Below are 22,490 nucleotides of genomic sequence, written 5' to 3' on the forward strand. Positions count from 1 at the left end.
CCATCAAATGAAACACGTCCAACGTCAACAGCCAGAAGTTGAACACTGTTTATTATTTAAGAAATCAATACAATTTATATAAACGAAGGGCTAAAACGAGGTCTGAAATAAAACCGTTGTGGATGTAAACTAAATAGATAATGCTCTTCCTCATGTGTCCGCTGTTGTGATGCCTGGTTACCAGGATGGCTCTCCACCAATCAGGAAAGACGCATGCTTCGAAGACACGCCCCCCCTAAAGCCATCAAATGAAACACGTCCAGCGTCAACAGCCAGAAGTTGAACACTGTTTATTATTTAAGAAATCAATACAATTTATATAAACGAAGGGCTAAAACGAGGTCTGAAATAAAACCGTTGTGGATGTAAACTAAATAGATAAGGTTAAAGTCGCCCTCTCTCACCACAGGATTCATTGCGGACTCATCAACTTGAGTATGGAAAGTCTTTTTCAGCATGTCAGCAATATTCTTGATGCACTAGTAGTTTTTGTCACCAGTAAGACAATAAAGCGCACTAGAAAAACTACACTTACAATAAATGCTTAAACAGCTATTTGATACTTTTCACTACTAGCAATCAGATGTGAACTAGTTCAGTTTTGCCTTTTCTAGTCAAATGTAAAGTCGGACTCCGGCATATTTTGCAGTTGGCCATTCGCAAATTGTCATATTTGTAGATTTTCCGTGTGACCGCCGCCCTTATCTCTCTACAAGTGCGCTGAATTGTCTTACTAGTGAGGACAAAGCATACGAGCACTTAAATCTGGAAATCAAGGATATTGAATAAATGCTTAAGCGTCTTTCCATCCCAAAGTCTTTTCATCTACTTTGCAATGGTTTCAAATGGAATCAATGCGAATGACAGGCAGCATTGCAGTTTAGCAACAATACAGCAACCTAGCATGCCGTACTTTTGTGCAATATTAGAACCACCAACTTTATGAAGTGTGCACTTTTCTGTGTGTTTTGTGTACAGGTTGTCGAACCCTGACCGCCTGGAGGTAAACAATACGCGTCTTTCCCACCCAAAAAAAAAAGCAACAGGATCGAGCGAGCGTCGTCTTGACAGGAAATGACCGAGACGTACTGTAGCTTTCTCGCTCGTTCGGGTTTCAAATAAAAGCCAGCGTCATTGCGTTTTCGACACGCTTGGCTGCTTCTTGAAAGGAGACAAGACATTTTAGGAGAGGTGAGAGGTCGACGGGGGAGCACTGCAAACCTCGAATGCACTCGGGTGTTGAAAAACGTGGGTCCGGGTTACCATGGAATTAAAATTTCCAGCGGGTCAACAAAATCGTCAAAGGAATTACGTCTGTATAGAAAATGCCCTTGGAATACAACTGTATGTTTGTTTTGCCGAAAGTGGCCAAGGCAAGGCAAGTGCAACTGATCCAACCCTCACAGCACTGCAAGATAGAAGCAAATACAACCACATTCGACCAATCAGGACGACTCTCGCATTTCCAAACATTGCTTTGACGTTTTGTCCCCGTTTCCCTTTTTTTTTTTTTAAGATACAGAACAAATCAGCAGTTAACAGATCTAAATTAATATGCTAGTGACTTGAGATACAAGTTTTTCATTCTGTGACCATGCTTGCATCTCAAATCCACCCCCCCCCCCGCCCCAAAAGAAAAAAAAAACACTTAACAGAATGGTGTCTGTTGACATATACAGTAGCATTAGCATTAAGCTAAAGGCTAAGCTGAGAGTAGCCATAAAAAGCTTGATGCCTACATTTGCCAAATTGCTGCATATTGTCAACTTAAGTCACCATACTGAGCTTGGAACGTCAATTTTTGCTAGCGATAGACCGATATGGTTTTTCCTGGGCCGATCCCGGTACTGGTTATTTGTAGTGTAGGAGGTCGATAACCAATATTTCAAGCTCAATATTCATTTGCAGTAAGAGAAGATATGAGGCGTTAAAAAAACAAAACCTTTTCTTTTAACATGTAAAGAATAGACAGTTGTGTTTAGCTAAATTAAAAACTAAGTAAATAGATCTCTAAAGTTTTTTACTGGAAATAAAGTTTTCCTAAATGTCAAAATAATTTCTTAATTTTATATTTAAAAATTAAAAGTGTAGGGAGAGCCCAGTGTCGTCATTTTTTTTATGAAGTGGAAATTTAAATAAATCCATAGATGAAAAGTTCCATGTATCTAAATGCGCGCGAAATTGTGAATGTACCGATAGCTAATTTGGGGTTTTCGTCAGGGTTTGTAAAAGGATCTTTGCATTGCAGACAACGAAAAATTGTCTGAATATGTTCAAAATGTCTTTTGCGACAAGTAAAAACTGAACATCTTACACATCCTGACGAAAACCCTAAATTTGCGACGTTCGCAAGCTCAGTGAGATATCAGCTTTATGATGCCGATATTTGCCAAAATCGGCCCTGTAGATAATCGGGCCATCACAAATTTTTGCTCACAAGTAAAAAAAAAAAAATTGTTCGAATGACGACTTGTATCTCAAGGCACCGCTGTTATTTCTAAAACAGGAATGGGGTAAATGTTATAGCTCTTTGTTTTGGAACATTTTCAAACAAAGCCTTCAGCAGATACGTTGCAAGTAAAAATGTTACTTAAAAAAAAACCACAAAGGGGGTGGGGGAGTAGATCAATAACTTAAATAGAAGTGCTTAAAATGTCAGTTCACAGAGCCCTTTCAAAAAACGTAAAATAAAAAAACAAAAACTGCAAAGCAGGAATATCCCATCCCAAGAGAAATGCTCAGCTGCGAGATAATACTAACGTCCATCCGATGATTCGCTTGCGTTTGCGGTCTGCCGCTCAGTGGCCCCCCCACGTCTGTGATCCGCGGCCGCCGTCCGTCTCACGCCAGTCCGTGCCGAGCGAGCGCCGCCGCCGCGTCTCGGTCGGCGTGCCCTCGTCGCTCGCCGCCCGCCGCTCCTCCCTTTTCCTGCGCTCCAATTCCCACTCGACGAAGGTGTCGAAGAGGCTGGGCCAGGCCTCGTCCTCGCTGTAGTTGCTCAGGTCGGGCCCGATGGCCTGCGTGAAGTTGAGGAACATGTTCCACGTGTCCCTGGAGATGCCGCGGATGCCCGGCGGGTTCTCGGCCAGGAAGTCCAGCCAGTGCTCCAGGATGGAGGGCATGTCCTGCGTGAAGACCAGGCGCCAGAGCGCGATGGCGATGTCCCGCTGCAGCGAGCGCTGGCCCTCGTCGGCGTCCAGGCCGAACTGGAAGGTGAAGCGGTACAGGTCCTTGAAGTTCTCCTCGCCCTGGGCGTCCAGCAGCATGCACGGGAAGCGAGAGCAGATGCCTTCCAGGCTGTCCGCCTGGATGGCCTTGCAGCCCTCCACAAACTCTTTCCTGGTCACACACACGCGGGACAATAACTCGCAATTAACACAAGGAATGGAACTTTTTTTTTTTTTTTTTAACCGACAACGCCCCATTGAATGAATCAGTTGGCGAAGAAAGGGAGGGAAAGACGCAGTGTTTATAAAAAGTCTGCACACCCCTACTCAAATAGCAGTTTTTTTGTAGGAATTAATCGAAATTCAATTACAATTTCAATTATTACACTCCACAATTACAAAATCAGCATAATCGTAAAAAAATATTAAAAAAAAAAAATTTTGTTGTTCAAATCTATACATTTGCATTATTTTTAAATAACTAATTTAATACATTTTGTTTCATCCAAAAGCAACTTGCATAATTATAGTGTTTCAAATAATTTTATGTGTCTTAATATTTTTTTTATTTTTTTTTACATTTAAAAAAAAAATTTGTACCAAAAAATAAATGTAAAAAATATATTAATATGAATTCTGTTTGGTCCAAAAGGAACTTACATAATTATAGTGTTTATTTTATTGTATTGGTCTTAATATTTTTAAACATGTAAACATTTACTTGTTTTGTACCAAAAATCAATAAGCGTTTGAATAATCGTCATTTCAATTATTGGCAAAATAATGATGATGTCATCACGAGATTTCCAATCACAGCATCCTGACGCTGTTTTACGGGTCAGTGGCGATGTACAAAATGAAAAATCATTTTATTTATTATATTGTTTTATGTCCACTCTGATGGACAGCATTTTTAGAGCTGCAGTTGGTTTTTTTTCCTTTAAAGTTGAGTCGAGTCCGGTTGGGTCACTGCGGTCTGCTGCCTTGCCTTTTTACAAAATGTCCCTCACATGAAATTAAAAAGTCAAAAAGGTAATAAAGCCTTGCAGTCCGTTTCCCAGAAATTGCGAAATGCACTTCCTTTTCGAGCAACGAGCTGCCTTTTCAGCGGTCATTTTTTTTTTTTAAACAGGCAGTTAAAAACACATTTGTTTCGGCAGGCCTTCCAGTAAAACCTGATTATTTGTTGAGCTTTTTATTCTGGCTGATTCGAGTGTATTGTTTTTTTTTTCTAATCTGCATGAGTGCATTTTAACTATGTGATGCATTTTCTCCGTCCTCTTTGCAAAAAGTGCAATTCAGTTGGCAGGATCCATTTCGGGTGTACTGGAGGGGCTAGTTACGGTAAAGCAAAACGTCACATGCGTGACTCCTCCCCCAAAGCGCCCGTCTCACCTTGTGAACTTGCACATGGTGGCCGCCTGGAACTTCCAGGCGAGAACCAGCACGCGGAACTCGGCCGGGTCCACGCACAGGTCGATGCAGAACCTCTCCATGCCTTCCTCCAAGATGGCGTCCTCCTGCTCGTCCTTGTAGCAGGAGAACAGCTCCTCGATGTGCTTGATGGACAGGCCGTCCCCGTCCGGGCTGTCCTCCTTGCGCGGTTCTCCCATCAAGGCCGAGATGACGGGCGTCTCCACGGGAACCTCCGGCGCCTTGGTGCCGTTGGACAGCTCGCCGCTGGGTTTGCCGCACGGGGCGCTGGGCTCTTCCTTGTGGCCGCCGGCGCTACCCATGCAGCTGCTTTTCTTGTGGGACTTGGAGCCGCTCTCCTTGTCGCCGCTCTTGCTGCCGAGCGAGGATGTCGGGTTCTTGCACTTGGTGACGCACTGGCCCATGTCTTTCTCCCGGCTCGCCCGTCTGTCGATCCTCCTCCTCCTCCTCCCTTCAGTCACCGTCCGAACCGCCGAGACGCCGCTGCTCTGGACCCGCCGAATGTCTCAACATACCCTCAAGCCTTGAGCAAACGTTCAAAGATTGTTCCTTAGTAAGACGCCGACACGGTTAGGTGTGATTAACACTGAACTTACAATTACATGTTTAAGAACTAGGGGTGTCAGGAGAGTAAAAATGTTAATTGTAATTAATCGCATTACTTCAATAGTTAACTCACGATTAATCGCAATAAAATGTACAATAATTTTTTTGGCATACTTTTATTAACATAGAAGTGGAAAAAATGTTAAAATGAAATATGGCTGCATCTTTTAGTCATCGATACGGTAATTTTATAATAATTCATAAAATTGAGTTAAAAATGAAAAGATGTACTGTACTGTAAAAAACAAGTGTGATATTGATTTGTGTTAAGGTCATATTTCTGCCACTAGATGGCATAATTGCATTTGTAAGACTTTGGTGACAGCTCAGCGCATTTTTCGTTTCATATTAAGAGCCATCTAATCTTTAACATGAATTAACTTGTAAAATTTTGCACATTTTTAAAATTGTAAAATACAACTTGACCCCAGTCTCCACATATACATGCCGCATTATTAAATTTATTACTACTAAATTTTGGCATGGTTGCGACTGGAATTCCCCCAGAACAGGCTATCCAAGTAAGGGGAGGTCATTAATCGCGCTTTAAAAAATGAGTGGCGTTAAAGGAAATTTAACAAAAAATTAACGCACTAATTTAATTTATTCAAAATATAATTTATAGATATTGTTGAATCGTTTAGTTGTTTTCTTCTAAACAACAATTATTGGTTAATAAACAGTAATGAGGAAAACGTTTTTTTTAATGCAAAATAAAAGTTTATGCAATTATTTGATTACTCGATAGAATAATCGATTCTAAAAAATATTGGCTAGTGAAGGCCCTATTTACAACTACCTGTGCCAAATATACCACGATCCACTTCTTGCGCAGCCAGTTGTCAAACCCTTAAAAAAGAAAAACAAGCGAAACAGCATTCAGCGGCGTTCTATGCCGTTTCAAACGCACAATAGAAAATGCAAACGCTTGCCGGCGTATATTGAACTTCTTTATGTGTTTTGAGAAGGGAAAATTATCTACAGCGCAGTCGTTAAATCAAAACCCCAAGCACACAGCCAAGATAAGCAAAGGCGTGGCTTGAAGACAACTCCGTGAATGTCCTTAAGCGGCCGGGCCTGAACTCTTTGGACATCTCTGAGTGTAACTTAACAAAAAAAAAAAAAAAAAAATGATGTCGTCATTTCAAGCTTTGGACATCTCTGAGTGTAACTTAACAAAAAAAAAAAAAAAAAAATGATGTCGTCATTTCAAGCTGATAGATGAATGCGGATGTAAAGCAGGTTTTGTGTTCCCAAAAAGTGTCTGTATCGGCAGAAATAAAAAAAACATGGAAATGGACACTAGTGGCGTGATGATGCGTAAAATAGCGTGTACTTACAGCCTGCCCATTGCATTTGGTCACAAATCACAGCCGCTCTTTATGCTTCCCCATCATTCCAATCTTGACATCTGCAATGCTGCAAAGACATAACCTTAAGTCATCATAAACAAAAACAAACAGGCACTCGTTCAGAAATCCTATACCAAGGCTTTGTCTACAATTCTGCCTTTAATACTATTATCAATACTATTATATTAGCTCAAATATTACTTTTTTTTTTCTTTTTCAAATCACGCAAGGCCACGCTTAATCATATCATTGTGATAATCAAATCCTGCTCAGCGTGGAAGCAAAGCTGATACACTCGCATTGCTGTGGGCATGTACGGACATCTCCCCTTGAGTGCACTAATCACAATTACGCCCCAAACATCTTTAAGATAATAAAAGGCATTTCATGTTTTAATAATCACTCTCAAACCACATGCGGACCAAATAACACAGATGTGTCTTTAATTGAAAAGCGCAAGCCTTAAGGCTCCCTGAGATTTTATGTACAAAGCACTTCTAAGAGCACAACCGCAGCTGAAGCAAGTGTTGTGTGCATAAATCAAAGTTAAAGACAATTAAATGCAATAGAAATGCACGTTACGCATTTCTTCATAATTCACCAGTTACCAGATGTATGAGGCTTTCTCTTTACCTTAATTACTCAATTTTATATCTGAAACTGACTCAGAGGCTAGCAAGATTTTAATGTAGCCTCATTTCACTAATCTTACTACAATACTAACTTTAGCGGTTTGAAGTGATTCGATGCAAGCAATGCAAGATCAAAAATAGGCGATTACAGGAGCGATTAGGGAGTGTGTGCAAAAGTTCTTAGCAAATGATTGACATTTTGTCAGTCACACCTTGTCTCTATAGACTGTTGTTCTTCAGGCGTTGTGGTTTATTTTACAAACTCTCTTCCCACTTTAAAAGGTGGGCAGGAGAGGCCCAACTACAGTCAATTTTCCACAATTCGACCCCTATGGGGCCTATGTACAATATTGCTTATTGACAGAATCATTTGATATGAATAATTGACTTAGATGTAAATGTACATTTCCGGAAATGGCAACAAAGGGATTCAGTTTTAGTCTCTTTACACAGAGGAGCAATTTAATCGGTTAGCCATAGTAATTGCTATCAAAGTAAAGATGCACCAGAGTAAAATATCAAGCCACCGGCCGGGGCCCGACGTTGTCGCCCCGGTTTGACTAAAAGTTAGCTATCGGCTAAGCTAAGTCTGTCGATTAAGACAAGAGTCCCCAAACTCACCTTTTTTAAAGTTCCAATGGCGTGGAATCGGATAAACATCCCATCCGGTATATACCCGTGATAATTAAAACGGTCATAAATTGGCCAATACGACCAGAAATAAACTGAAGACAAACTCGTCGGGTTAACTCGCATTAGCTCGCCCAGCTAGCAAGCAGCTAAAAAAAAATAACTTGTGAAATGTAACAGCGTTTGCCATCTCGGTAGGAAAAAGGAAATAAGTTTAGCGCTTGACGTTTAAGACGTCTCGTTCTAATTCCACTAAAAGTACAGTTGACACGTCGAAGCGTGTTGAGAGACTACAACGAAATATACGGTAGCCTATTTCTTTGTGCTTCCCCCTTTTGGAGGAGCTTCTTTACGGGCATTTCAATGCATCACTTCCTCCCTGTTGCAAGCGGCCAAAACAGCTGATCTTCACCCGAGCGCCTCTGACGATTATCCTTTAATTCTGTGAAACGACAGCGATCGTAAATATGGAATTACAGCCGTAATAAAATAAATAAATAAAAAACGACTGAATGACATGTTCCGTGGATGGAACGTTCAAGATCTCCTTAAGGGATTATGTTGTTCCGTGGAGTCTATCAAAATTGTTTTTACACTATGAATCAATGAAAAAAACGGGGATATAGTTAATTATATTTTGGTGGTATGTTTAAGAGTAATTGATATACGTAAACGTGTTGTTTAGCGCCTTCCTCGTTTGTTATACTTTCTTTTTTTTAATTGTGGAACGACAATGACGTCATTAATATGCGACAAGTATTTGTTTGAGCCACCCGAGCCAGGCAGCTTCACCTTACAAGGAGTACTCAAGCTCACTTTTCAAAGGTAATCGTATGACTTATCGATATTTAATTTTACTCAAAATGTTGCTAATTGAATTTATTGTGAAGTCCTTCAGAAAAAAAAATGCTCACTTGCTTTGTTGAAAAAGGGTACATTTTTGAGTGTTGTTGGCATTAAACAGCTGCTTACTCGCTAATAACATAATTAATCAAATATAAATGTAACTGTTACAGAAAAAACGCTGACGATAACATTTTTAAGAATCTATATCGACAGTAATATACAGTACGTAACATGTTTCACAACGGCCATTCACTAAGCCTGATGTTGTGAGCAAACAGTGTTTTAGTGACATCTAGGGTAAATTGGCGGAATTGCAGGGTTATACGAAAAACAGTGTTTATTTATTTTTAGTAAATAAAAATGCAGTATTATCAAAATCCCTGTGACATTTGTCCCAATTGTGAGTCAAGATGACGGCCTCCACTCACAGGACGGTGTTGTCGCTCTACATGCGAGTGTTTCGCATTGCACGAACCTGGCAAGCCCAAAGTGGAGTGGCATGCGACACGTTGACCGAGAGAAATTACATTCTCCAAGAGGCTCGTACTTTATTCAGACAGAACCAGCAGGTGAGAGCGATCCGTGTGACGTATGTGATGTAGTAGTGTTTGGACTAGTCATTGATTGTTGTGTTTGCTCTTTTGCAGATGACTGATCAAGAATCAATAAAGAAATGTATCGAGGAATGTGAAGCAAGGATAGAAATTGGTAAAAGAAGAGGCATGTTTACTCTGTTGTTTTGCTGTCTCGTTTTATGTACAGTTTGAAGTTAAGTTCACATATAAAAGTTGCAGTGCATTTTAGGTTCCAACAGCTGTTTTTTTTGTACAAAAGTATACCTTTAACACTGTTTTGCTTTGTCTCACAGGCCTGCATTACCGGATCCCATATCCAAGGGCTGTAAGTCAAATCTGTTTTTGTGTGTGTGTGTTACTTATTTTTTATTTTTTTTTACTCCCTGCACTGAAGCACAAAGCAAAAAAAAAAGAAAAAAAGTGATGGATTGTGTTTTCTTTCCTCCCCGCAGACGTACCTGCCCCCAATGGGACTGGCCACTCAGAAAGGGAGGAAGCTGCGAGTACAGCAGCGCCTGAGGAAGCAGGCCAAGCCAATTTATTTAGAGTCACACGAGGAGACCTGACGCTCTCGCCGAGCTACCAGAGAACGGAACTCTAGAGTGACGGTGGCCATACAAGCCGATCTCGTGGAGCTGATGCCTCGCTGGCACCCACGGGCCACGCATTAGTCTTGATTAAGACGCTTCCAGTGTATTTGGTATTATTTTCTGTTAATATGCGTAACCATGCCGTGCCATATTTGCAATTAATTTATTATTCTTTTTTTTTTTCAAGGCATTATCAGCCCAAAAAAAAAAAAAAAAGAGGATGACAAGCTGCCAATTAGAAATATGTTATTTTATTACTTTCAATAAAGTTCATGTGAAATGAATTAAATATTTAATCACAGAAACTATCAAGAATTGTTTTTGAGTATTTATGTAGTTCTTTGTATTCCAGGACACAAGCAACCCTGCATGCCAATCACAAGATGGATCATGGTAGATAAAAAAAAAAGCACATTAAAAAGAATCCCCAGCTGCAGGCAACTAGCAGTGATTTAACAGCTACATTGTCTGACGCACACAACATTTGTCAAAGAATGTCACAAATGAGGGAAGGAAGCTTGTTTTTGGAACCTTAAGTGGTTCCTTAAGCATTCCTGTATGCACCGACCCCTCACAGATCAAGTGGCAGACTAGATAAGAGTTGCAATTAGCACATCAGATGCCAATAGTTTGACACAATTCTGTAAACATAAAATAACCCTAAAAGAAATATTGGACTACGAGATTTAGATTTTAGTTCAAGTGACACAAGATATTTGAAACATGAATATGACAAGTTTGGCCGCTAGAGGTCGTGGTATACCAAGCATTTTGTTGGTTAGCCCACAATAAATGTATTAAAATAATATTAGACTGCAGTTTTGACCAAATTTGTAATGTAACGTCATTAGGCATTAAATATCCTTTCTACGTTCTAGATGGTATCAAATAACTTATTTTTTTTCCATATAAATGTAACCCTAAAACGATGATGTTGTTTCCGGAGGTTGGGTAAAAGGCGGGTTTCAAATAGTTTCAAGTTTCTGATGTTTTCTGGCGTCTTCCCTACTAAATTAACCAGACACGGCAGGACTTTATTTCAAACTCGTCTCTTTTTATTAAAACTCTCTTCTCGAACGAGGCTCGCTCGGTTACACCTCTCTCTCTCTTTTGCGCTCATGACATGCGCAGTAAACAAAACGCGTCATGTAAAAACTAAACTACACCAAAAGTAATAATTCACAAAACAAATACTAGTCAATTGCAAGTAAATAAAAACACACATTGGCAAACATAAGCACTAACACAACTTAACACCAAGCAAATAAATACATGGTGATACTGATACGATCCCAAAGCAATAATGTGACCCATTTTGCATCCCAAAACTAGATCGAAGGGAAAACAGTTTTTTTATTTAAGAACTCACCTGACAGTAAAACGCCAGTGAGGAAATTATGAATCTACTTAAGGAAAGCACCATCCCAAGATAGAGTGGAGTAATCCATCATAAATCTCTTCACTCTGGGTGCATTCATGGAAATGCCCCAGGGGAAATATGATGACAAAAAAAAAGTCAAGGCTAAAGAAAGAATAATGCAGGAACCACACAGCGAATATGATAAGGTAATTAGAGGCTTGTAAATAGCTGATCCTTCTCGTCTTTCGCGGTCAACTTGCCTTAAGGATTTCCGTGCGGATCACATTCTTAGTTGTCCCGACTACACTTGAACTCGTCGTTAAATAAATATCCAGTTTGCTTTCACTTTAGTGGCATAAACATCACACGTCGCGCTTTTCTTCACTTTCTGTCCCACACGCACACTTCTTAAATCCATATCATATGTTTGTTGTTCAATTTGAACACTTGGTAACCGTAAAAAACAAATATTTCTATACAAACATTAAGAAGTCAATATGCTAAGTGTGGCTATTGTTTAGCGTGGTTTCCGTTAGCAAAGCCACTTCACTTCAGTCTTGTGTGGTCAAAAACGACAAGGCTTTAACACATGATAATATTAACAAGGGTTAACAAGGGCCTTATTAACAAGATTAGCAAGAGTTGTTTAACAAAGAGTGCCAAAATACGCACAGAGGCCCAACCGCGGTGTTGGGTCGCAGTGGGCGGCTCCTCGGTAACTTGAAGAAGCCATCAAATATTGATTTCCTTTTTGTAAACAAACATATTAGCTTGTGTGATTGATAAGCATTCCGTCATCCTAAACATGATGGGAGGAAAGCTTAGAGCACGTGTGTCAAACTCAAAGCTCACGGGCCAGATCCGGCCCGTCGCTTCATTTTATGCGGTCCGCGAACGCAAATCGTGTGTCTGTACCAAAATTTGAAATTGTCACGTGTAATATTACAGTAACTTCAATAATAATTAAACTACAAACCCAAGTTAGACACCCAAGTTTGCATCTTGTTCTGTTTGTCGCTACATGTCGAAAGAAGAACAAAGATGCATAGAATAATAGTAAATAAATCACTTTAGAATAATACAATAATAGTAAATAATTTTTCATTTCTTGACAATAATATGTTACAGTATATGTGAACTCACTAGTGACATTCTGATTAATATTACATTTACAGAATATGAGTTATGAAGCGAAATCCAGCCATTTTTATCCATCTTAGCGGGCGGCCATTTTGCCACTTGCTGTGGACTGAAGATGACATCACAGTTGCTCAGGGCTCAGGCGACGACCAATCACAGCTCACCTGTTTTCTGAAGATGAGCTTTGATTGGTTGTTACGTCACACCTGAGCAACTGCGATGTCATCTTCAATCCACAGCAAATAACAAAATGGCCGCCCGATATGGATAAAAACGTCCCGATTTTGCTGCTTAACTCATATTCCACTGACGCAATATTAGCCAGAATGTCATATTTAGACTAGTGGGGCTGCATAGAACATATTATGTCACAAAAAAAAAAAAAAACTCGACAGCAAGTGGCAAAATGGCCGCCCGCTGAGATGGATAAAAACGGCTGGATTTTGCTGCTTAACTCATATTCCATTACCGCACTATTAACCAGAATGCCATATTTAGACTAGTGAGCTCACATATTATCAAGATTTTTTTTGGGGGTGGGGCTTGACTTCCCCTTTAATGAAAATGATTCATGTCCTGGGGCAAAGCTTTTGTGTGTGTGTGTGTGTGTGTTGGTGATGTGGTCAAGGGGGTCTCGCAGAGAAAACCATTCAAGCTGCACGATCGCCAATGGTGAGGAACCACTTATTTTGACGGTGTAGTTTATATGAAGCCAATAAACTGCTCTACGTTTATTAATAGTTTCAAGAGATAAATGAGCGTGAAATGTAAATCACTTACAATGCCTGACCCTACTGTGAGATGATAATGTTAGGCATTTAGTGTTTACACCATATGCACAAAGCAAACTCATGTTGCATGGTGGTGTCTATTATGAAGTTCTTTTGTTTTTTGTTTTTTTACTACTCGACACACAGGGAAGGATTCCGACGGATGCATTAGTACAATACAATTAAAGTGATCAAGCGCAATCGTTTCTTTTATTGCGCTAGATGCATGAAGTTGGATGGAAAACTCATTAAAGGGGGCAGATGAATAATGGAGCAGGGCGTGTTGGGCTTAGCTTAGTTTACATCTTGGCCATGGCGGCTCGCGGTGGGTTCGGTCGGGGGGTAGAGGATCGGGGGGGGGGGGGGCGAGCCTGGCAGTGTGTGTCAGCACGACGCGGGGAAAGTGAGGAGCCTCATTGAAAAGGCTCATCAGGCAGAAATGGAAAAAAAAAAAAAGGTGAGGCGGGCCGGATAGCGAGCCGCAGGCTGGACGGCTGGCAGGCGTTAAAGGAAAGATAAGCTTTCTCATTGTAATTGGAGGAAAAAATAACCACGGTTGTGGGAGGCGACCCGCTGTATTTATCTAACCATGTGACGACTTACAAATGTGATTGTTTGTATGTAATAAAGAAAAATAACACTATCGTAAAATATAAATATTAAAGAGAGAATGTAAAGAAATAAACTAGTTTTATGATGTGTGATTAAGACAAAATTAGGGGTGTCACGCGATTACATTTTTTATACGTAATTAATCGCATAACTTGAAAAGTTAACTCACGATTAATCGCAAATTTTACATCTATTCTTAACTCATTCACTGCCATTGACGGCTATACACGTCAAAAATTCATTTGAACTATTTCTATTGGTTTAACATTTTTTCCCATTTTTGTTAACAAGAGTATGAAAACCTAGAATTTTTTTTATTGTACATGTTTAGAGCAAAATTTGTGATTAATCGTGAGTTAACTAGTGAAGTCATGCGATTAATTATGATTAAAAAAATTAATCGCGTGACGCCCCTAATTTTTAAGAATCTTTTTTTGAAAAATGCAGTAAAGTGTGATATTGATTTGTGTTGAGGTCATTTTTATGCCACTAGATGGCATAACTGCATTTGTAAGAGACATTGATGGCAGCTCAGTGCATTTTTCTTTTCATTTCAAGAGCTATCTAATCTCTAACATAAGGTAACTTGAGAAATTCTGCACATTTTAAAAATTGTCAAATAAAACATGAACCCAGTCTCCACAATTTTTTTTTTTTTAACTAAAAATGAACGCACTATTTTTGACACCCCTAGTTTCACACATGGCATGTGCCACATGTGTGGCCACACCCAAAATATGCTATTTAATTCTTTTTTTTCTATATTACAGCCTTGAATTCAATTCATTTCCCCTAAAATTCTACCTACACCCCCCCACCAAAAATGGTATAAAAAAAAAATCTTTATAATATTTGCAGCATTCATTCACTATTTTATCATTTTAGTACTTGTTATTTTCCGGGTTAAGAAAGCAGAAAAACCTAAAATGCGCAAAAGCCACATACAGACACAGGCGGCACAGTTTCACTCATCCGGCCATGCTTCTTCCTCCGAGGTGCCAGGGAGGTGTAAATTAATAATCGCAGGTCGGAAAAGTGTGATCATCTGCACATCCTTTAAATGTGCCTTGTTACGAGAGACAAGGCTATAATGTGCTGGTCTAATTTTAGCCCTGGGTCCAAAAAGCTGTTGGTAATTCACTTGGCACATTAGCATGTCTATGGCGAGGAATCAGTGGCGAGGTTGTGGGGCTTTAATTGCTTCCACTGTCGAAAAGGGTCTCCTCACCTGTGGAGTCATCCGCTTTTAACTGACACTGAGCGTCATTTTTTTTTTTTTTGCAAACAGTGACGATGGAGGAAACGAGACCAGGTGCAATTTGGACTCACGGGAAGCCGGCGTCGACTTGGCAGGTAATCTGGTGCTAAACAGTCACAGAGTGGCAGATGAATCATTTTGGAGAGCAAAATCAGGAAACACTCAAGGTGAGGGGAGAGACATTTGAATCGTGGCGGCCAATCATTACCAACATCCTCTCAAAATATCTACATTCTTTTTAGTCTCTTTGTGGAGATTTGCTTCTTCCTTGACATTAGCACCATGTTTTTGTGGTTCGGCAAAGATAGACCTATTATTAGTAGTCAAGGATGGCGATAACCGATATTTGGAGCCGATATTCGTTTTTCATCAAAAATACAAACTCCAGCTCTTAAGTATTATTTTTTTAATTCTAAAGCATATGTTTAATGAGCAACTTTTAGGGTTCGTAAAATTTTGGAGTTAAATTTTTTATTTTTTTGTCAATATCAAAATCTAACAAAAAGTTCAGTGTTCTCCTATGTTTTCAAAAGTTAAATAAAAACCTAAACAATTGTTTTCTACAGTAAATAAAGTATTCCAAAAATATCTAAAGTATTAATTTTTTTTTATTTATCTTAGTTTTAATTTCAAACAAAAACCGAAGGTGCAGTGAGTTTCCAGGGTCAGCAGCATCTTACTTTTTTTTTCTTTTTTTTTTAAATCAGTTCCCTAAAGTTAAAACTTATTTTTAAATAGATTTATTATCAGCCATATGATTCTTCAAAATGGCCGATACCGATTTTCGTCAAAATGCTGAATATCGGCGCTGTTAATCGGCCCGGCCGATAATCCGTCCATCACTAAAACTGACACGGTTTGGTTCAACATTTTGGTGTTTGAATAAACAATATTTATTTTAATAATGGTCTCATTCCAATTCACTCACAAAATCACTTGCTGAGTGGACAATCTGGGTCTGTTTAACTCATTCACTGCCACTGACGGCAATAGACGTCAAAAATTCATTTGAACTATTTCTATGAGTTAAACATTTTTTTCCCACTTTTGTTAACAAGAGTATGAAAACCTAGAATTTTTTTTATTGTACATGTTTAGAGCAAAATTTGTGATTAATCGTGAGTTAACTAGTGAAGTCATGCGATTAATTATGATTAAAAAATGTAATCGCCTGACGCCCTTAATTTTTAATAATCTTTTTATCATTTCAAATACATAGATAATAATTTTCGGACCAAAAAAGTGCAATTGGGAAATTTCCCGCAACACCCCATACTGTAGTTGTGAATCACTGGTCCATTTTTTTTTTTAGAAGCAACTTTCTCAGTCAACTGGATGTTTGCCTGAGTGGTCAAGTCACTCTTGATAGCGCCTGTCACATCAAATCAGTCTTGAGAGGCGTCTGTCTGCTGTTTGTCCCCTGCCAATGAAGGTCACGCTCACAGGACATAACATTAGGTACACCGGCAAAGCCTAATTAGATCGAGACAGGAGTAAATTGCGATAGGAGCTTGTCACCGGATGAATTAAACTCGTAAGTCAAAGTACTCGAAGAAAAATATTTATTTGTATTATTTCTGTGGAAGTTGATGTAAGTTAATGGTTGGGTTAAAAAATTCTAAGCTTGTTTGGCAGGACAAATCTAAAACAAGCAAACTAACAAACAAATAAAGCAAATAAGTCAGTCCACAGAGATCGTGGAGATACCGGGCTGACCTCGATACTAAAAATAGCCTCCAGTCGCCGCTAATTAGCAAAGTAATGTGATTAGATAACTTGATTGGAAAGAAATGGACAGGAGGATTTATTGGCGAGAAATGGACAGGAGGATTTATCCTATTCTGCAGCCTTGAGCATAAAGCATGAACACTGTAAAAAAAAAAAAAAAAAAAAAAAAATGATATTGACTTGAAAAAAATCCTAATAAAGTTTTTTTAAAGGTTATCAGGGTTTCTCTTCTCGTTATAGTAAAGTGTGCGGACCCTCACACTCAACAGTTTCTTACCGCATTTGAAGTCATTGTCTTCATTTGTCAACTGTGGCTGTCGCTTTAAGATCGTGCATAAGCGAGCTTGACAAGATGTTGCAGTTACGCTTTGGGCCAGAGGTGGCAGTCGAGAGTAAAAAAAAAACTGCACAAAGATCCTTTAACTCAAAAATTGTAAGTCAATTTTACAAGGAGAGTTTTGAGTATATTTAAAAAAAAAAAAAAGTTACTCAAGCATTGAGAAAAACTCATGAAAAAAAACCTATGAAAGATTTTTAACTAAAAAATTGTAAGTAAATTTTACAAGGAGATTTTTGAGTATATTTGACCTTTTTTTAAGTTACTCAAGCATTGAGAAAAACTCATGAAAAAAAAACGAAGAAAGTTTTTTTTAACAAAAAAATTGTACGTAAATTTTACAAGGAGACTTTTGAGTACATTTTCCTTCTTTTTTTTTTTTTTTTACGTTACTGAAGCACTCTCCCACCTCAGCCACTATACTGCATTGCTGGTGTGTGCAAAATGAGACCAAAAACGGGTCTAAGTTGGGGATACAGGGATGCCGCCTGATACTATCAATATACTAACACACAGCAGGAGTGACATGGCTCGGATGGTAGAGTGGCTGTGTTTGTTCCTCAACCCTTTAGTAGCTTTTTTTTTATAAATAAACTGGTAAAATGTATTAACTCTTTGACTGCCAAAAACGTTAAATAACGTTTCGTAAAATCCTATGGAGGAGTGCCAAAGACGTTAAAAGACGTTTTTTTTCAAAGCAGGTGAAACTAACCATTTTCTATTGTTGATTACTCAAAAACGGAATAAGGTAGAAACAAACTTTTTTTTTCTGATGGAAGATGAGAGTCCAATCTTGTTTTGGCAGTATGTGTGTTTCCATAGTCCAAACACATAATTTTCTATGGACCTTGAAAGATCAGTCAAAATGCTTAAAATCGGCTGGCACCCACGGCATCCCTTTTCTGAAAACGTCTGGCAGTCAAAGATGTCATTGTAGAATTCCGGGTGAAAAAACTTTACTAGGTTTTTCAAGTAATTCTTTTTTCTTACAGTGAACGGCATTTTATTTTTTTTAGTAATAGTGTGTGCTGTCATGTTTTCATGATAATTATAAACCAATAAATGAACAGAAGGCGATTATCTGTCGTAATTGAAAGCAATAGTCTAGTTTGACTACAGATGAATCAACCACAGGCCGCCTGAGACAACGAGTCAGGGCAAGTCAAGGTTAACATTAATCCTGACCGCTTAGTTATAGCCCCGAAGTCAGACTGTTATTCAGGGATGAGCTTGAGCGTTTGACCCACGGGAGCCATCTTTAATTCACCGCCGCCGCCGCCGCGCTGACCCCCGCAAAATAGAGGAAGTCCCGCTGTACTCGGGGACTCTCACTTCCTTCACAGCACAGTGGTCACCTCATTGGACAGCCGCACACTCAGCGGCGGCGAGGTCTATAAAAGCACTTTGCCATTCCTCGGGGAGGACGCTTGAGCAAACGCGAAGCGACGCCTCCGTTTTTGGACTAAAAAAAGACGTAAAGCGGGGGGGGGAAAGAAACGATGTTTGTCTGACACAGTTAAGTGAAATTGGTCGATTGTCTCGGCAGGGGCGCGACTCGGGTGATGCTTGATCGCTCCGAAATGAATCCAAAAGATCGGCGGAGAACTCGGCGGCCGTGACGGCTCCAAACTGTTCGACCAATCTGTGTGTGTCAGAGTCATTCCTTTGCAAATTATCTATCGATCAGCACGCTGATTAGATGGTTGCCAGGAAGCACAATGAATTGCACAAACATCACTAATCAAAATTCAGCAATTTTTCTGAAACTGTCCACTTTTGTCAAGGTGGAAAACAAATATACAGTAAACCCAAACTTTTGGGAACAAATCCTTGGTTTGGTTCTTCGCACACATAAAGCCCCTGTTAACGATGTGTTTACAGCACAGCGCGGCTGCGACTGCGGGGGGCAGGCAACTGTTACACACGTCATGTGATTGATTACTGTTGATTTTGTCGCAAATGCTCCTGTGCGTGCACCAATTAGAGTATTACCGATTTAGCTGTCTCGGTGTTAACTTGTGAGAGTGTTTTGGGTCCTTGTGATGTTGTCGGTTGCTATACAGTTGCTATGGTCCTGTATTTGTCAGCATTATTTTGTCATGTAAGCCTTTATTCTGTCACATAGAATTGATCATGGTTGGCGTTGCTCAGGGTTGCTCAGTTGACGGTATGTCGAAATTTCTTGATCAAGGTTTCTTGGTCAAGTCAATGTTTCTTCGTCAAGTTAAGGTTTCTTTGTCAAGCCAGTTTTCTTCGTCAAGTCAAGTTTTGTTTGTCAAGTAAAAGTTTTCTTGGTCAAGTGAAGGATTCTTCATCAAGCCAAAGAGTTCTTTGTCAAGTCAAGTTTTCTTCGTCAAGTCAAAAATTTTCTTGGTCAGGTCAAGGTTTCGTCGGTAAGTCAAGGTTTATTCATCAACTCGAGGTTTCTTCGTCAAGCCAGTTTTCTTCGTCAAGTCAAGTTTAGTTCGTCAAGTCAAAGTTTTCTTCATCAAGTCAAGTTTAGTTCGTCAAGTCAAGTTTTGTTCGTCAAGTCAAAGTTTTCTTGGTCGAGTGAAGGATTCTTCATCAAGTCAAAGATTTCTTTGACAAGTCAAGTTTTCTTCGCCAAGTCAAAGTTTTCTTGGTCAGGTCAAGGTTTCTTTGTCAAGTCAAAGCTTTCTTTGTCAAGCTAAGGTTTCTTTGGCAAATCAAAGTTTATTCATCAACTCAAGGTTTCTTCGTCAAGCCAGTTTTCTTTGTCAAGGTTTCTTTGTCAAGTCAATTTTTGTTCGTCAAGCCAAAGTTTTCTTTTTCAAGGTTTCTTCATCAACTCAAAGATTTCTTTGTCAAGTCAAGTTTTCTTCGTCAAGTCAAAATTTTCTTGGTCAGGTCAAGGTTTCGTCGGTAAGTCAAGGTTTATTCATCAACTCGAGGTTTCTTCGTCAAGCCAGTTTTCTTTGTCAAGTCAAGGTTTCTTCGTCAAGCCAGTTTTCTTTGTCAAGTCAAGGTTTCTTCGTCAAGTCAAGTTTTGTTCGTCAAGTCAAAGTTTTCTTGGTCGAGTGAAGGATTCTTCATCAAGTCAAAGATTTCTTTGACATGTCAAGTTTTCTTCGCCAAGTCAAAGTTTTCTTGGTCAAGGTCAAGGTTTCTTCATCAAGCCAAAGATTTCTTTGTCAAGTCAAGTTTTCTTCGTCAATTCAAAGTTTTCTTGGTCAGGTCAAGGTTTCGTCGGTAAGTCAAGGTTTATTCATCAACTCGAGGTTTCTTCGTCAAGCCAGTTTTCTTCGTCAAGTCAAGTTTAGTTCGTCAAGTCAAGTTTTGTTCGTCAAGTCAAAGTTTTCTTGGTCGAGTGAAGGATTCTTCATCAAGTCAAAGATTTATTTGACAAGTCAAGTTTTCTTCGCCAAGTCAAAGTTTTCTTCGTCAGGTCAAGGTTTCTTCATCAAGCCAAAGATTTCTTGGTCAAGTCAAGTTTTCTTCGTCAAGTCAAAATTTTCTTGGTCAGGTCAAGGTTTCGTCGGTAAGTCAAGGTTTATTCATCAACTCGAGGTTTCTTCGTCAAGCCAGTTTTCTTCGTCAAGTCAAGTTTAGTTCGTCAAGTCAAAGTTTTCTTCATCAAGTCAAGTTTAGTTCGTCAAGTCAAGTTTTGTTCGTCAAGTCAAAGTTTTCTTGGTCGAGTGAAGGATTCTTCATCAAGCCAAAGATTTCTTTGTCAAGTCAAATTTTCTTCGTCAATTCAAAGTTTTCTTGGTCAGGTCAAGGTTTCTTCGTCAAGTCAAAGCTTTGTTTGTCAAGCCGAGGTTTCTTTGGCAAGTCAAAGTTTATTCATCAACTCAAGGTTTCTTCGTCAAGCCAGTTTTCTTTGTCAAGGTTTCTTTGTCAAGTCAAGTTTTGATCGTCAAGCCAAAGTTTTCTTTTTCAAGGTTTCTTCATCAACTCAAAGTTTTTTTGGTCAAGTCGAGGTTTCTTTATCAAGTTCTTTCTTCGAGGCCATCTGCATCCAGCCATGCACTCTGTGGTTACTTTGAATTAATGTGCTCTACATTCAGATCTGATTTCTGTTGTTACTTTGTGTTTTTGGATATAAAGACTTTTTAGCTTCTGTGTTTTGTCTGCTTTTGGGTCCAAATTCCGCACCTCATGAGATATACAGGTTTGTGGAGGATTTTCGGGTGGATGAGGTGTAGTCGGAACAATACATGAACACAATGGGGAAAAAGGTTGACGTAGCAAAAATGACATCAAATTCTCCAGTGTGCAATGAAAGGGGCAGATGGAGTTACAGGTGAGGACAAAACCTCAGAGGGTGTTCTCAGGTCCTCCACTTACTGACGTGCGTATTGTCACGTTAATAACAGTCTCTGGTCCATTTAGTGTAACGGAGAAGACCGCTGACTGTCAATTTGCACCTCTTCTGAAGTCGACGGTGACACATGGGCTCAATGAGGAGGCTCTTTGCTGTAACGAGAGAACTGGTCTCCTCGGTTGGATAACGTTGAGACTGCAGAGCTTTCATCTTTAATGGTGGAAGATGAGATGAACTTGGGCTAAATGTTACATACGTTTTACCACCCGGGTCTCTTCCATTGAGCAGAAGAAAGTTTTGCTCATTTGGAAAGGTTGATGTTTGTAATTTATGGAGGTTAATGAATTCCAAATAAATAAATAAATGAATCAATTATGCTACTTTCACAATTTTAGGATTTTTTTAAAAAAAAAATAAAAATAAAATAAATTAAATACAACAGCACAACAAGTTCTGGTGAGTGTCAATCATTTCTCTATAGTTCCCACGACTAAAAAGAGGGGCAAACTTTTCAACGTTTCACACGGCCTCAGTCTATTTCTCACCTCTCTGTCCACACGCCCACAGTTGAGAGCTGTTGAAGAGGGACGGCGACAAAAAAAAAGCTTCAACTCACACAGTGAGTGAAATCCTACAAGGTCACTACAAAACAACCACAGCACGTAACTGAGCCAGGAATTCAGCGGCAAGTTCAGGTGAGCCTCGTCCATGTAAACAGTAGTGGCAATTAATTTAAATCCAGTCGATCTCTGGGGAACAATGGCGCACGTGTTTGGCTTTTTGGAACTGTAGAGACCAATACAGGGCCAATAAACACCTTGCTGTGGCATCGGATGCAGTAAATTAGTGTAAAGCCTTAGACGAGAATAAAACTGACGCGACGATGCTGCTATCCGCTTTCAAAGGTCACTCAAAGAGCGATGCTACATGCAGCAGAAGCAGAGGTTTTTCCTGTGTACAAAATTCAGAGGCGGCCACCTACGCCTAATTTGTTTGCCACCTCCAGTCTGAGCCGCCGGTATTGCGCAACACAGCGCTCCAGCCGTGTCGATTGAGCTGGGCAGGAACGCATTTTAACTGCAGTTGCAGTGTTGCGCCATTAGGGAGGCGCTGTATTAACAACGGTGCACCGGAAAGACCTGAAGCAGCAACCGAAGAAGAAACAGCT

General features: G+C 39.6%; 2 protein-coding genes across 7 annotated transcripts; one reads left to right on the forward strand and one right to left on the reverse strand.

Annotated features, from left to right (window-relative positions):
* Window positions 1-273: 273 nt before the first annotated feature.
* dcun1d3 (defective in cullin neddylation 1 domain containing 3) lies at window positions 274-8,305 on the reverse strand. Of its 3 annotated transcripts, none has more exons than XM_077550971.1 (5): window positions 7,813-8,305; window positions 6,548-6,626; window positions 6,007-6,056; window positions 4,563-5,124; window positions 274-3,339 (listed from the first exon to the last, which is right to left on the reverse strand). In XM_077550971.1, exons 4-5 carry the CDS (start codon window positions 5,003-5,005, stop codon window positions 2,799-2,801), a joined length of 984 nt encoding a protein of 327 aa, XP_077407097.1. In that variant the 5' UTR covers window positions 5,006-5,124; window positions 6,007-6,056; window positions 6,548-6,626; window positions 7,813-8,305; the 3' UTR covers window positions 274-2,798. The 3 variants fall into 3 exon arrangements, with proteins under 3 accessions (XP_077407097.1, XP_077407098.1, XP_077407099.1); XM_077550972.1 differs by having other exon boundaries at window positions 6,004-6,056; XM_077550973.1 differs by lacking the exon at window positions 6,007-6,056.
* Window positions 8,306-8,408: 103 nt separating this feature from the next.
* lyrm1 (LYR motif containing 1) lies at window positions 8,409-10,276 on the forward strand. Of its 4 annotated transcripts, none has more exons than XM_077550993.1 (5): window positions 8,409-8,646; window positions 9,098-9,236; window positions 9,315-9,387; window positions 9,536-9,567; window positions 9,695-10,276. In XM_077550993.1, the coding sequence occupies exons 1-5, from the start codon at window positions 8,555-8,557 to the stop codon at window positions 9,806-9,808; spliced, it is 450 nt and encodes a 149-aa protein (XP_077407119.1). In that variant the 5' UTR covers window positions 8,409-8,554; the 3' UTR covers window positions 9,809-10,276. The 4 variants fall into 4 exon arrangements, with proteins under 4 accessions (XP_077407119.1, XP_077407120.1, XP_077407121.1 ...); XM_077550994.1 differs by having other exon boundaries at window positions 9,315-9,375; XM_077550995.1 differs by having other exon boundaries at window positions 8,500-8,646; window positions 9,078-9,236.
* The last annotated feature ends 12,214 nt before the right edge of the window (window positions 10,277-22,490 follow it).

Source organism: Vanacampus margaritifer, chromosome 18, assembly GCF_051991255.1.
Source record: "Vanacampus margaritifer isolate UIUO_Vmar chromosome 18, RoL_Vmar_1.0, whole genome shotgun sequence".
Lineage (NCBI taxonomy): Eukaryota > Metazoa > Chordata > Actinopteri > Syngnathiformes > Syngnathidae > Vanacampus > Vanacampus margaritifer.